This window comes from Rhea pennata, chromosome Z, assembly GCF_028389875.1.
Source record: "Rhea pennata isolate bPtePen1 chromosome Z, bPtePen1.pri, whole genome shotgun sequence".
In the NCBI taxonomy this organism is placed as follows: Eukaryota; Metazoa; Chordata; class Aves; order Rheiformes; family Rheidae; genus Rhea; species Rhea pennata.
In genome coordinates, this window is record NC_084702.1 from 78,748,945 (window position 1) to 78,762,866 (window position 13,922).

Below are 13,922 nucleotides of genomic sequence, written 5' to 3' on the forward strand. Positions count from 1 at the left end.
GAAGTCAATAGAGAGGTAAGATGCTGTACCTGTGTTGGGACAGTGAATAATACTATAGCAGTATTGTGATAACGAAGAGGGACGGTACTGAAAATCTCCTGTATATACTCTCCTCATAGGGAGAATCCTGACAGTTTAGTCTCTAAACAGATACCTTAATTTCAGTGTCTCTGTATTTCACTGTTATAAAGGGATCAGCTTCAAAGTTAGCTTTTTATATCCCACAAACAATCTTGAAAAAAAACTCCCTCTTAATTGAGAGAGAAAAACATTTTAGTAAAGAAAAATAGCCTTGACTTCATCATTATAAGAGGAAGGAGAACAGATTATATTGCCTGACTAATAAATCTTCATAGGAATTTGGATGGCTGCATTAACACTTAAAACAAAAAGGACTCCTGTATTAGCACAAGCTTTTTTAATGGCTTTATCTTCTTCTTTCCCGTTCCAAGTTAATTCCTGAAAGCCTTATTTTAATCCCCCCTTTGCTCATCCAGCCTAGAGTTCTTAGAATGGCAAGGGTTTTTTCATTATTTTCAATCTATGAATGACAATGATTAAAGCTAATAGCTGCAACGTGGCATGCATGAAAATGAAAAGCAAGCATCAGAAAACAAAATTGGTTTTTTTTGAAAACACCATTGCCAGGGGTTAAGGGAAATCTGCAGCTGGAACAAATATAGCCCTCGTCTAACTTCCTCAATAACTCTACTCACGGAGCTCGCAATTGCCAGACGAAGGAAGCGTGGTTAGCCATTGAGTCTTTGAATTCAACTCCATTTCCCCCTCAAAACCATGGAATTTATATTAACCTCCAGCTTTTCTTAGCTGGTGGGATTTTTTTTTTTTTTTTTTTTTTTTTTTTTTTTTTTTTGATTTGAGGAAGAGCCTTGCATTTGTTGCTTCAGTTTGTTTGAGGAGTGGAGGAGACAGTTATACTCCTGGTGTGGTGTTCTTCCTGGCAAAAGGCCATGGATGCTAAATGAATGTTTTTGGTGTTGATAAGGAGAGAAAGGTGGAGGCTGCCAAGTGCAAAGCCACAAGCACTCGCACAAACATCTGATGAATTGATTTCTCGAAGGTCAAGCTTTAACTGTCCCGATTTGCCAGGTTGTCTTTATTCCTAATGGAGGTACAGGCAGGAGAAAGGGTCATGTATTTTTAGCCTCTTGGGCACTGGTGTAGCTATATATAGCGATCTATCAGTGATCGGTGGCTCATTAGAGGCCAGGGTACCCCCGCTGCAGGGTTGGCCTTGGGGAACATAAATGCAGTATGTAGTAGCAGAAGGCTGTTCTTCGCGTGGCTTTCGGTGTATAGGTTGTCAGCGAGCTGTTTGCTGTGGATATTTGCTAGCCATTTCTGCGGGTGGATTGCTCAGCCTCGTGGCAGGGTTGCGCTCCCCATTTGGCGGTCAGAACAATTCAAACAGCAGAGGTGAAAATGGGCCGGTTTGGTCTCCAACTAGCTCTGCAAACATCAGCTGCAGGCTTCAAGCAGAGCCCAAACACCATCCTCTCCCCTGTGCTGGATGTAATAACAAATAATCTGTCAGTAAAGTAACGGTCTATCTCAGACCTTTCCCAGCCCAGCACTTGAGCTTTCGAGTTGAGCCCCCAGTGTTGCCCATCATGTGTGCTTGATCCTTCTAGAAAGAAGGTCTCATTCACTGAGCGATGGTGCTGGAAAAGCCCTGGCAAGGAGGGCCAGCACAGCACACATTGCAAACGCCTTTCAGGTCACAAATCCTTACAAGTACTCTGTACTGCTAGCAGCCCATAAACATCCTCAGGGCTTCATGGCTGTGAATGCTCACCAAACTGTTTACAGATAATGTGGCCCGAGAAATCCCAGTAAGCCAAGCCTGTGGTGCTGTCACTTGGCACATGAGAACATCCAGAAGTTGGTTTTGTTTATCATGTTTTATTGCTCTGGTCACTAGCTTTTCTTTGTCCCCACTTGGTTCTGCTGAGGAACAGCCTGAAGGCTCCTCTGCTTCTCCTATGTGAAATGAATTGAGAGGACTTCACCTAGTTCACTACAGTCATCATAAAAACCATCACAGTGCATGCTTGTGGCAGAAGCTAACGTTTAAGTGGTGCCTGGAGAATATGAGCTATGCCTGGGTCTCTGGAGTTGTCATGGTTGAGGTTCATCTTTTGCTAGACGTGGGAAAGCAGATACTGCTGTCTTGTTGCCTGTGCTGTAGCAGCTTTTGAATAAAAAGCAGTTTTTCAGGATCTGTTTGTTGTTTGATTCTTAGTCTGGGTGGGCTCGGAGCTGGGGGCTTCCACAGATACCTGCTGGAGCTGCTGGTGGGGTGCTTTAACAGGCCACGTACGCCTCAGTGGTTTTCAGCCTTCTTTGAATGTGAACCATTAAAGGTTTTTTTGTGCAAGTGCCAGATGCATTTAGAGATGTCACATTTGGAAATTGCTGTAAAGCAGATAGCAACTTGCTTTTCTTACTCATACTTGTTTGACTGTTCAAAGTAGTCCATGGCTCCCAGAGGCCTGTAAAGCACAAGTTAAAAACCACCAGGATAATTAATCTATGATGTGATATGACTGATACTTTGTGGCAAGTGCATAATGTTTTATGTACTTGTTCCTGCATTAAAATCCATTACAGCAGGAGGAATTTTAGTGTTTGATACATAAAAGGAAAATCTTGGGAAGGAACAGGCAGATATTCAAGAAGGAGTTTCCTCTACCCATGTACGGACTACCGTAACCTGACCACAACTTCTGTTGATACAAACTAATTAAGAAGGCTCTGAAGAAGCCCTAAGGTTGTTTAGGTTTTTAATATGTACTCTCAGCTAACGTCAAAGTGTGAGTTTTCTGGCAAGTAGAAAAGTCAGGGGTTTGTGTCACACAGCTCACACTGCTGCAAAGAAGTGGAATTTTCAAAGGGAAGAATAAGCTTTTTTCTAGAAATAAAATGACATTTGCATTAAGCTGTTTTGTGAAGTAGGGTGGTTGTAACATGGGATTTTCACTTGCTCTCTCTGGACTGAGCTAGACTAGTCAGATTTTTTTTGTGTGTGTGTGTGGTGTAGTCCCAGGAACTATATGTTAGCTATGTCTTCAGTACAGGAGTGCAAACTGGAACAAACTGGAATATCTGTGCTTTGAAAGTGTTTAAAGCACAATATTAGTGTCCCAGAGAAGAAAAAGATGATGATATTGTAAAACAGCTTGCATCAGCCATGAAGGTGCTATATTTCATTCTGCAAGAAAAACTGAGATTTGTGGATCAAAACAGGATCCCACCAATCATGACCCCATAGAAACTGGTGGCAAAATTTCCTTTGGCTTCAGTCATAGTGATTTCAGGATTACATAGTGATATGAGGAAAATGAATTTTCTGTGACAAAATAAGCATGCAGCAACTCTCTCCACTGGACATATCTGGGATAATTAATTAAGGATGTATCACAGACCAGCCTGCTGGTTCTCCACCAGGTAGCAGTGCAGAAAAATGCTTATTGACGAGTTATTAACTATTGTCTACGTTCTTAGGGTATTATGAAATTTGATGCATTTGGGTAGTCTCCAAAGGGACGTGCCACAGCAGTGGCAAAGGTTGAAAGGTGAGAAAGTTATTGCAGTGCCACTGCATCTACCATGCTGAAAGGAAAGAGGAGCCACCTCTTGTTTTTATGGCGATGTAGTTACCAGATTTCTGGGGACTACATCACTGTTGGACAGTTCCAGCTTCTGTGAGCTTGCATGAGCTGGAGCTCCTACAAGTTGCACTGTGTTCCACTTGAGACAAGTAGGATTGCAGAGGCCTGATTATGGGTGTTTGGGTGCTTTTTATGTGTGTTTGTGAAATCTTTCATTAATAATAAGGTGAAATGAAAATCTACTTGAATACAGGCACTACCATCTGTTGGTAGGGCAATGCTGAAGTTTGAGGTGAGCACACTCAGTAGAAGCTGCTGTTTTTGGAGGTGCTCTCTCAAAGCTGGTAATCCTACCAAGGGTTCAATAGACGTTCTTCAGTTTAGAGAATGACCTGGGCGCTAGTCCCAAACTCTTTGATGTCTTACAGGATCTGTTAATAGAGTAGAATCATAGAGTCAATAAGGTTGGAAGGGACCTCTGGAGATCATCTAGTCCAACATCCCCGCTCAGTAGGGTCATCTAGAGCATGGTAGACAGGGTTGCATCCAGGCTGGCCTGACGATCTCCAGAGAAGGAGACTCCACCACCTCTCTGGGCAACCTGTTCCAGTGCTCCGTCACTCTCACAGGGAAGAAATTCCCCCTCACGATCAGGAGGAACTTCCTGTGGTTGAGTTTCTGCCCATTGCTTCTTGTCCTGTCACATGGGACAACTGAAAAGAGTTTGTCTCTGTCCCCCTGACACCCTCCCTTTAGATACTTATACACATTGATAAGATAAAAATTTGCCATAAAATTTATCAAGGAGGCCTGTCTGGTGGAGGACTACTCTTCCTCATGACACTATCCACCAAGATTGCATGATATATGATGAAGAGGTGTTAGTGTGAACAATGTATGAAAGGTAATATTCCTTCTTCATTCTAAAGCAACCAGAATGAGATGATATTTGCATTTGTGCTAGCCAGCCACACACCAGCGGACTTTCCATGCGTGTGCTGCTCACTTCTTTGCAACTGTTAGAAGAGCCAGACAGAGGGCGGTGGAGCTTCTATCTTCAGTGCAATGTTGCTGGTGCAAGTTTCCTCTTACTATCTCATCAGCACCCTTCATCTCAAATCAGGAGGCACTACCAGGTAGCACATCCATGTGTGTAAGCTGTGGATTGTACAAACTTGAAAAATATAGAGAAAAAGTGTATTTTAAAGAACTGTGAGGTCCCCAGAGGACTGAAATAGCTTAAGTTACAAATATTCTCATAGCAACGTTGTAACATTATAACTCTCAACTAAAGCAATTCCTCCCTTATCCCTAAAGTCGGACGAGCTAGGCAAAATCTAGCTAGGTCTTTTCAGACTAGTGCAGCCCTTTCTCAGGAAAAACTCGGGCAACCTGGGAGCAAATCTCTGCCCTAAGCTTTCCATCCTGGAGTGGAGCAGCTTTACACTTCTCTTCACACAAGTCCCAAAATGGAGTTTTCCACTTAGCAGTAAGGACTGCAGTGATTGTAAGTGAAGGACAGTGCTGTTCCTGCGATAGCTTTCCTTAAACCCCTGAACTTGAAGGGAACAGGAGTGGAGTCAGACTTCAGGGCACGCTTAATCCAGCATCTCACATCTGAGCCCCTTTGCTAGTGCCAGATTTGATGATGTTGTGTTTACGTGGTGTGAACTGAAAGACCGTAAACTCCATCTAATAGAGACCACAAAACAAATATCAGGTGTAGTGACTCCTGGTAACCAGTGACGTGTGTAGTATTTATTCCAGGTTGGTTGTTAAAAAAAGCTCTATTTTTCAGCATAAAGCAAACGCAGGTCACCATTACCATTTATTTTCATGTGGATTCTTTAAAGATTCTGAATTAAAGGGCTCCAAGCACTGATGTGGTTGTATCTGTATTTATTGAATAAATGTATTTATTTATGGATGGGACACTTTACTACTGACAGCAAGATTTGTTTTTAAGTGTGACCCGGCTAGAGGAAATACATACAAATAAACAATAAACCTAAACAACACTAAAATAACATCGGTTAAAACAATTAGAGTTACTTCCACTCATGCAGTATTGTTCCCGTTCTGCTATAACATGGGAAAAACTCTATTTCCTAAGTCAGATTGTAACCGATTTTGGATTTGCGGATTCTTGTAACAAAGGGGATTTCTTTTGTCTGTTATTTATACTCTTCCTATGGCACAATATGTCCGTCTCAGTCTGTCTGGAGCACCCCGTTTCAATACAATTTCCAGGAGACTCTCAGTGCGTACGTATCTCCGTCGCTTAGCTGGGCTTTGGCGGCACTGATTGTGCTGTTCCTGGCTCGGCCCTGCCCAGCATGGTGACCACGGCAGCCAGCCGTTGTATTTATGGATATGGATGTGTTTGCAGAGGCAGTTCCTCCTAGGAGACTTTGTCCTGGATTTTAAAGTTTTATTGTCTCAGAATTATGTATAATTCGGGAGCTCTGGGGCTGAGGTTTAAAAATAGACCCCAGAAAACTTGCTGTCGGTGATTAGCACCAGGTGTTGGGGAAGACTCAAGGTAAATTTTGATTTGAGATACTTAAGCATGCCAGCCTAATTGTTTTAACGTTTTAAACTGCATATTTGTCCTTTCCTCCCAGTTTCGTATGGGGCTGTTGTAGCCCTTCTCTCAGGTGCTTTTATTTTATTCCCAAGCTGGCTGCAGCAGGATGAAGTGCTATAGCTTAGGTGCCACAAAGTGTTCAGATGCCAAGGTCTGCTTTATCTTCCATCTAGCTCTGTGTCAGGAGGCGAGAGCAAATACCGAGGAGAAGCAGTGGGAAGATAAGAGTCTAAAAGATGCTTCTTCGGATCTGGGACAGCATGTGTAGGGTCTGTAATTCATTAAAACACCTCCAGTTTGTGAGAGGGGCTATATAACCTGTCATTAACACTCAACAAATGAGATTCCAAGTGTTTGTGTCTTTAGGCAACTTGGGAGGGCAGAGCCATATATGAAGTAGCCTCGGTATTTTTAATGATAGTTAAAGAGTGTTTAGCTGTCACAATCGTGCCACCATCATTGCCATTGCTTCTGTGCCCCCAGCCCTTCTTTGGAAGAAGAATCTCCTCCTCAATGCTAACCACTGAAGCATACTCACTTGAGCTCAGCTTTTGCTAGCCAGTGCGTGTTTACGGTACGCTCGACAAAGATGCAGCGGATCGGGAAGTCCTCTAAACCAGGACATATCCCAAGAAATGACTAAGCCGTGTATACTGCATTGTAACTGCTAGGCACTAGGGAAAGCCACTGCAGTGACGTGCTCTGATTTAGCTGCCTTCCACCTTGGGCTAGGAGCATTTCGTAAAACCGTTGCACTTTCTCTTCAACTGGTGTCAAGTCCAGACAGAAAAGGAGCGCCGACTGATTCCTTATACACAAGCGCGGCTATTATTATAAACACCTTCCAGGAAAAATGAATAGTTTGCAATTTGAAGGAACAAATTTATCACTTAAATTTTAATGGAGAGGAAATCATTTACAGGCCATTTCCTGACATTGTTTGGTATTCTTCATGGCTTCCAAATCAGGTCAAGGCTTTGGTTCATGCCACAGACATCTTCTTTCAAGAGGCAGAAAATTCCCCTATTCTAACACAGGAGAATGAATGGCAGGCCAGTTTCTGTGGAAATTCCTGGAATGAGGAGAAGGAATAGCAGATATTCTCCAAGGAGCTAGCTTTACCTGAAATGCCTACCGTACTTATTCGTGGTATTATAAAATGCTGGCTTTGAACAAGTAAGTGGGAAGATAGTGGGGGATCACATTCGCAGCAGGGGTTAAGATTTGTCCACGTTTTGTCCACACAACCTCAACCTGCTCCATGGATCTTCTCATGCATCAATCCACATGGGGGACCATCTGGGTCATGATACACAGCAGAGTGTATTTGTCATTCTTTGCACATGTGATTGAGATTTGCGGTCTAGCGTAGCATAGTCTGATTTCACAGTACTTGCGTTTGTGCTCTGCAGTCCATTCCTCTTACTCTGCTTAGTCTGGTGCCTCTGGAGGCAAAGGGTAAGGGGGTAGCAGGATGTTTGTAGGACCTGCTGGGCAGGGAGAGGGTGAGCAGTGAGTTGCTTTCCTGCAGCGATCCCATCGGGACGTTACCTGTTTGGGTTCATTGTACTGAACATTGGTACATTCAATCCCATAAAGCTCAAGGAGTGTGGAGCTGACACAGTAAAATGTAAATAAATAATGTCTGTGGCTGTGTGCTGTCCCGGACTTTCCAGGACTGCCTTGAATAATTCATCGCGTAGGGAGATTAAAGGCTCTTTATCACAGTGTCTTGTAAGTTTCTGGGTTGTTTTTTTAGATCATTTGTGGAACTGCAATTTTTTTCTTTTTTTTCCTTTTTTTTCCTTTTTTTTTTTTTTTTTTTTTTTTACTGCACTGCCTTTGGCCACAACTTTTCTATTGTTGTTTTAGTGCTAGCAGATGCGGTGTCTTCAGAGCTCCTGCAAACCTTACCCCACCCTCCTCTTCCTACCTCCCCTCCCCAGAAAAAAACATCCCACCCTGAACTTTGTGTGCAATAAAATGGAGCAAAACTCCCAGCATCTACTGGAGGCCTAATAACCTGTTTGTTCAGTTCAAGCCTTCTGAAACCATTTGTTTAAGATAAGCAGGGGCGGAGATGTTTCTCGAGGGCAGAAAAGGCTCTCGAGATAAAGCCTATATGGAATGATACTCTGATATCGCCAGATAATTTCTTTTTCTCATTGCCCCAGTGTTGTTTTTTCCGTCTGTCCTGTAGCTTCTCTCAGTGTTTTTTGTTCACTCTCCAAAACTGCCATTTTGAATTCAGGCCGTCTCTGTGTGCTTTAGTGTCGGCATTGGAGAGCTGCACACGTTTGTCCTGCATGAACATCAACGGAAGTGCGTAAATAAGTGAAAGTGAAGACAGTTGCTTTGTAGGGAGAAGTTTCACATCTGAAAGTCAGACCGAGTCAGTTGGACGTGAGCAGCACAGGGACAAAGCAATGGACTCTGAACTTTCCTAGCCTCTTGGATTTTTGCCAGATCTTGGTGACATGCCTGACGTATTGAATTTGTCGAGCCCTGTCTACATTTGCACTTGAGACTTCTAGAAGCGGAGGGGCAGGAAGGAGAGTGTGGACTAGCGGTCAGGTATAGATGAAGTAGGAGCGCTCATGTTGCCAGGGAATTGCTGTGGCATTCCAAAGAAATCCCTGGGAATTGTTAAGTGAGGGTGGTCACAGAAGCAGCAGCAGAAAAAAAATGCTTTATTTCTATCTATCTCCTTGTGAGTGACCAGCATCAGTAAAACTGAGAAAACTCGTCCCTCCCTCCAACTTGTTAAATTAATTCTGCTGCAAACGAAGCGTGAGAAAAACACTAGCAAGCCTCAGCCATGGGGAGCTTGATAAGTGACCATTTCTCTCCTCTGATCTCTAGCCCCACTTCACCATGTCTCTCTCCAGGCTGGTAACTGCAGGTTAACCACTTCAGGAGAGCAGTAAGACGCCTCCTGAAGGGGAGTTTGCTGAGGCGGTAGCGGGTGTTGAAGGGGAGGGCAGGAGCGAAGGAGGCTCTTGGGTTGCTGCAGGAATGTCAATGAGATCTTGAAAGCTTTGTGTTGTTGTTATTCTTTCATTAAACTTTTATGTAAATGGCACTGTGGCACCAACGAGGCAGCTGCCGTCTTGCTGGATTCTTATGGGCGGGTAGACGGGGTTAAGGGTTGTTCAGGCGTGTTCGTTGGGTGCTTGAAGCACAGGCACTGGAAAGAGCAGCCGTGAGAGTGTGTGTGTGTGCGTGCGCGCGCGTGCATGCAGGTACATTTGTGGATACGAGCGTACGCCAGTAAAAAAACACCATTATCCATGCTGACAAATCGCAGCAGGCCTTTAGTGTGGCTTCTGCTGCTTTCTAACCTTCTGCAGCATCCCATCCTTTGCAGAAATCTTCATCGGGCTCTCTCTCTCTGACTCGCTCTCTGCAAGCCATTTTTACATACCGTCTTTGATTTTTCCCTGTGTGTTTTCACCAATTCAGATAAATCACAGACTTCCCATAGCATATGCTAACTGGCCATACGACAATCAGCCAAGCTTGCCAGACATCCCTTTTTCTTCTCCAAGAACTTTTGTCCCCCAAACATCTAAAAAGAATATACACATCACATCATACCTGATCTCCAGGGGACTGGCAGAAAGCAGACTGCTGTCCAACACCCCTTCTCTTACAGAGCTCTTCTCCTTTCTAGTTACAGCGTATGTCTTTATAATTTGAAGCCGATGTACATGTAAATACATTTGAAGTCCCATGGGCTTCTCAGGTTCTGCTTGAAGTTTACTACCATGTAAACCGCAGAATGTTTTGCTCCAAAATTAAAAATGACCCCTATTAGCTATACTTCCTAAAACCATGGGCTCCTTGTTCTTTCTTTTTCCCGCACCTCTTGCTTCCAAAACTAGCAGCTTTGAAGTGGGTTGTTTGTTGCATTCTCTTCAAGCCACCTGGGAATAAATATCAGAATAAAACCACTGTGGGAGACAGACCAAATATGATTTTACTGCCCACTGACAAGTTGGGAACCCGCATTTGAAAACCCTGGGCACCATGGCTCACCAGTATCTTCTGGCTCAGGCAGGAAAGCAAAACATCCTTCTTGGGTAGGTCTTCTTGTAAACCCATTGCAGAGCAGAGGGTAATGAGTATCTACCCATTATTTCTCTTCTGCCTTGCAGAACGTATCCCTTTGGCTTCAGTGATTTCAGCTTCATAAAGTGTCTTATCTATCTCCTGCCCTGGTTTGCTGAAAAATGGAAGAGCTGCATTTCAGCTCCGCACTGTCCTCAGCAAGTCAGCTTTATTGAAAGCATTTTCATTGCTGTGTTGCCTGACCTGTGGTGGGGAGCAGCTACCAGCTAAATCGATGAACCATGTCGTAAATGTACTTACCTTGCACTTGGGACTCTGTCCCGCACCACTCGTGCAGCGCCCTCGGACTCGTCCGTGCACCCCACCCTTCTTGGAAGTGGCTGATATTTCCTTTTACATCAGCGTGCTGCACAAAAAAAAGTCGACTTTTCTCTTTCCAAAATTAGCTCTGCTCAGGCACCAAAATAGACAAGAGTGGGGACCAATGACTGTTTTTTTCCAAAACATTGTCTCATGACTAGGACTAGGGAAGGGAACTGCTCAGTCGGAGAAGGGAGATTTTTGATTTTCCTAACGGGGACACTAAGTTCTGTTCTGTTCGGGCACGTGAAGTTTCCAGATGTGCTCTTTGCATTCGGAGGTTTGTGTCCATGTAATTAAATCACGTCTCACACCTACATTTGCAACCAGAAGAGTCGCTAACTCGTGCCCGCTGTCGGCTGGCAGAGCTCTGAGGAAAAGCAGCGGTGTTCTGCGAGTAGGAAGACACGCAGCGACGCATCCTTGTGCGTGTGCTTCCTTGCTGGGACAACCAGAAGTAGAGCCAGAAGGACTTAACGAAGGCTTTGCTCCTACAGAAATCGGTGCTTTTGGCCCTTGTATTCTGAAGAGGTGGTTTCATTTTTCAAGCTCTGGGTAATTGTATTTGCACATGTTTCTGCAATGCAGCTTAAATTCTTAAAAATACCCAAGCCTTAGCATGCTCTGGTAGTACGACATTTGGAAACAGTCTCACTGAGAATTATACTATTTTTAGCCTGGTTTCCTAAACTAGCAGAGCTTATGTGATTGGGCTGTCTGTGGCTGCTCCCTCCCTTCCTTCTCCCATTAGCTTTGGAATCCATTGGCCAATTTCAGGCAAATATTCAGAGAATTGGAGATCTCAGAGAGACAAAGCTCCGCCTGTACATTCAGTGAAAATAACGTTGATCAAATAGATGAGAAAAACTCCAGTTGCAGCCCTCTGTAGTGAAAAAGCTTCAGTGTGCTTTTTAAGCTAATAGATTAAGCACCGAAGATTCGATACAAAAATAACTATAAGGTGTTCAGCTGCAGGAAAAGCTCAAGTCAAGTCCTGTTTAATAACCCAACCACAGCCACAGGAAAGCCACCTTCCAACTTTCACTATTCCCAAACTTGCTCTCCTGAATCAATCGTGCTATATTTGACTGGTGAGGCAAGATCCAAGCAGCATGAAGAGTCCTCTTTCTGATGCTGAGTGAAAGCATGTAAGCAAATGACTGCAGAACAACGTATTTCACCGAGCAGGTCCTCAGTGGACAAGCAGATTTGCAAGAAAGCTCATGCAGCTTCATTTAACGATGACCTCTATACCACTGCTACTACTCGTAATGTGGAGTGCTGTGGCTGAAGCGATACCACTGAGTATTAAGGGTGTTTTAATAGATGTTTCAAGGAGAGAGGGATGATCTGGTCACTGAGAGCTGAGTTCTACTCCTGAGAGTGCTTTACAATGCCCATGCTAAACTGCGCAATCTCTGTGCATCCAGTTTGCTCGGGAAGCATAAAACTGAAGGAGAAAGTTAAAAGAGGAACTGCATGTGGTCTGTAACTTCCCAGGAAACAACCTTCTTCACAACTGCAGGTAGAGCACGGTGTAGATGCGTTAGCCAGTGGCATGACTTACCCGTGGACTTGGAGAATTCTGCTTTGCTTGAACTCTCTGAAAAGAATGAACATCTCCTAAATGGCGAAGCTAGCTTCCCCCAAATCTGTAGGCTTGCTGCAGTAACTACATGGGCACGGTCCTCCAGACTGTTGTACACAGATGGCTGGGCTGGATAGACAGAATAAGCCCTGCTGGTCTCGATATCGTGGAGGCTTCCTCAGGACTCCAGAAGACTGCCATTTGTTAGCATTCACAAAGACTCTTCTATCCTACTACGTCTTCCGCCAGATGAACTAAAAATATTACTGTATCAATAACGGCTACTAAAGTTAATTTTTTAAGGATCCTTCCACAGAGAGAGACAAAATTTTTTTTACATCAATGAGTTGCAGTGTCATGTGTCATGGCTGCTGCATGATTACAAACATTCCTGCTCACACCTTGCCCTTTCCCACTCTGCTCCCTCATGGCCCTTCTCACGTGGTGATTCACCAGCAGTCACTGCAGCTTAAAGAATAAGACAGATTGTTGTGGAAATAAAAGGAGCAACTTTTATAGGGCTTTTATTTCCGGCATGGGAAGTACAATACTACATAAATACAAATCATTATGGTTATGACAGCTCTGTAGTCTCTGGAAAACAAATAATACTTTGCTCTTATGTAATGCCTTTCATCCAGGAACCTCTGAGCTCTTTACTCACATTAACAAAGTCTCCCACTGCCCATAATAGGAAGGTAAATGCAGCATCCCTATTATCAGCTGAGCATGCCAAATCCAGGAGAGGGAACCCAGCACTTTCAGCAGAGTGAGGACAAGACAGACAGTGAGCAGATTGGGCTAACACAGCCCTTCCACTGACTTGACTCAAGCAAGTCATCTCATGTCCTCATCATCTCTTTTGTTTCTGATCTGTAGAGTAGGATCCCACTCATCCCCTTCTCCAAGGGGTGACTGGGGTTCATGTCTGGCATTGGAAAGGCATCATGAGGTGCTCCACAACATATTTATTGACTTGCCCATGATAGAACCTGTGGGTTGTGGTTCGTGTGTGCTCTTCTAGCTGAGCGATGAGTTGAGTGATTCTAACAAGCTCCACTGCTGCTGAAATGCTGCTACAAATAAGTAGGAAAATAGTCCAGTAAAAGTGGATGAGCAGCAGTTTAAGTGTAGTGGTGTGAAGCATCATGTGTGATATGGGTGAATTTCCTGACAATCATGTACTCTGGGTTGCACCGGTGCGTGTTGAAGTTCTCTCTGCTGCATGTGGCTTCTCTTACCCAGCAATTGCAGATAACTTCGTTCCCTGTTCATTGTAATGGCCCTGGGAGGATATAACAGATAGGTGGATTTTCAGAGCTTCTTTGATCAGGTTTGAGGTACCACACTGACTTGTGAAAAAATGCTTAGCCAAGAGGTTTTTCTTTTACTAGGTCCACACTTTAGGTGTCCAGCTCTGTCTCACCCTGACCACCTACACTGAGGTACCTCCTATAACTCAGAATTGATAATTGCCTTTTCCTCTGTTTTACAGCAGGGTTACCATCCTTTGCCTCATGAAGCTGAAATCGCACACACCAAAAAGCTGTTCAGAAGGAGGAGAAATGACCGAAGGTAGGTGAAACCTCTCTTGAATGTATTTTTTTTATCTTCTCTTCCTCACTGCACATCTGTCTCGTGGAATATCTTTGGACAACATTGACCTTTAGCAACTGGCACCATT

The 13,922-nt window shown here is 43.9% G+C and overlaps 1 protein-coding gene across 4 annotated transcripts in view; it reads left to right on the forward strand.

Annotated features, from left to right (window-relative positions):
- The window catches only part of CTIF (cap binding complex dependent translation initiation factor), a 152,630-nt gene that overhangs the window by 48,288 nt on the left and 90,420 nt on the right, over positions 1 to 13,922 (forward strand). For all 4 annotated transcript variants that reach the window (XM_062599917.1, XM_062599919.1, XM_062599920.1 and 1 more), the window contains one exon: positions 13,734 to 13,813. In XM_062599917.1, the coding sequence (XP_062455901.1) occupies positions 13,734 to 13,813 (80 nt within the window). The remainder of the gene's footprint in view (positions 1 to 13,733; positions 13,814 to 13,922) is intronic.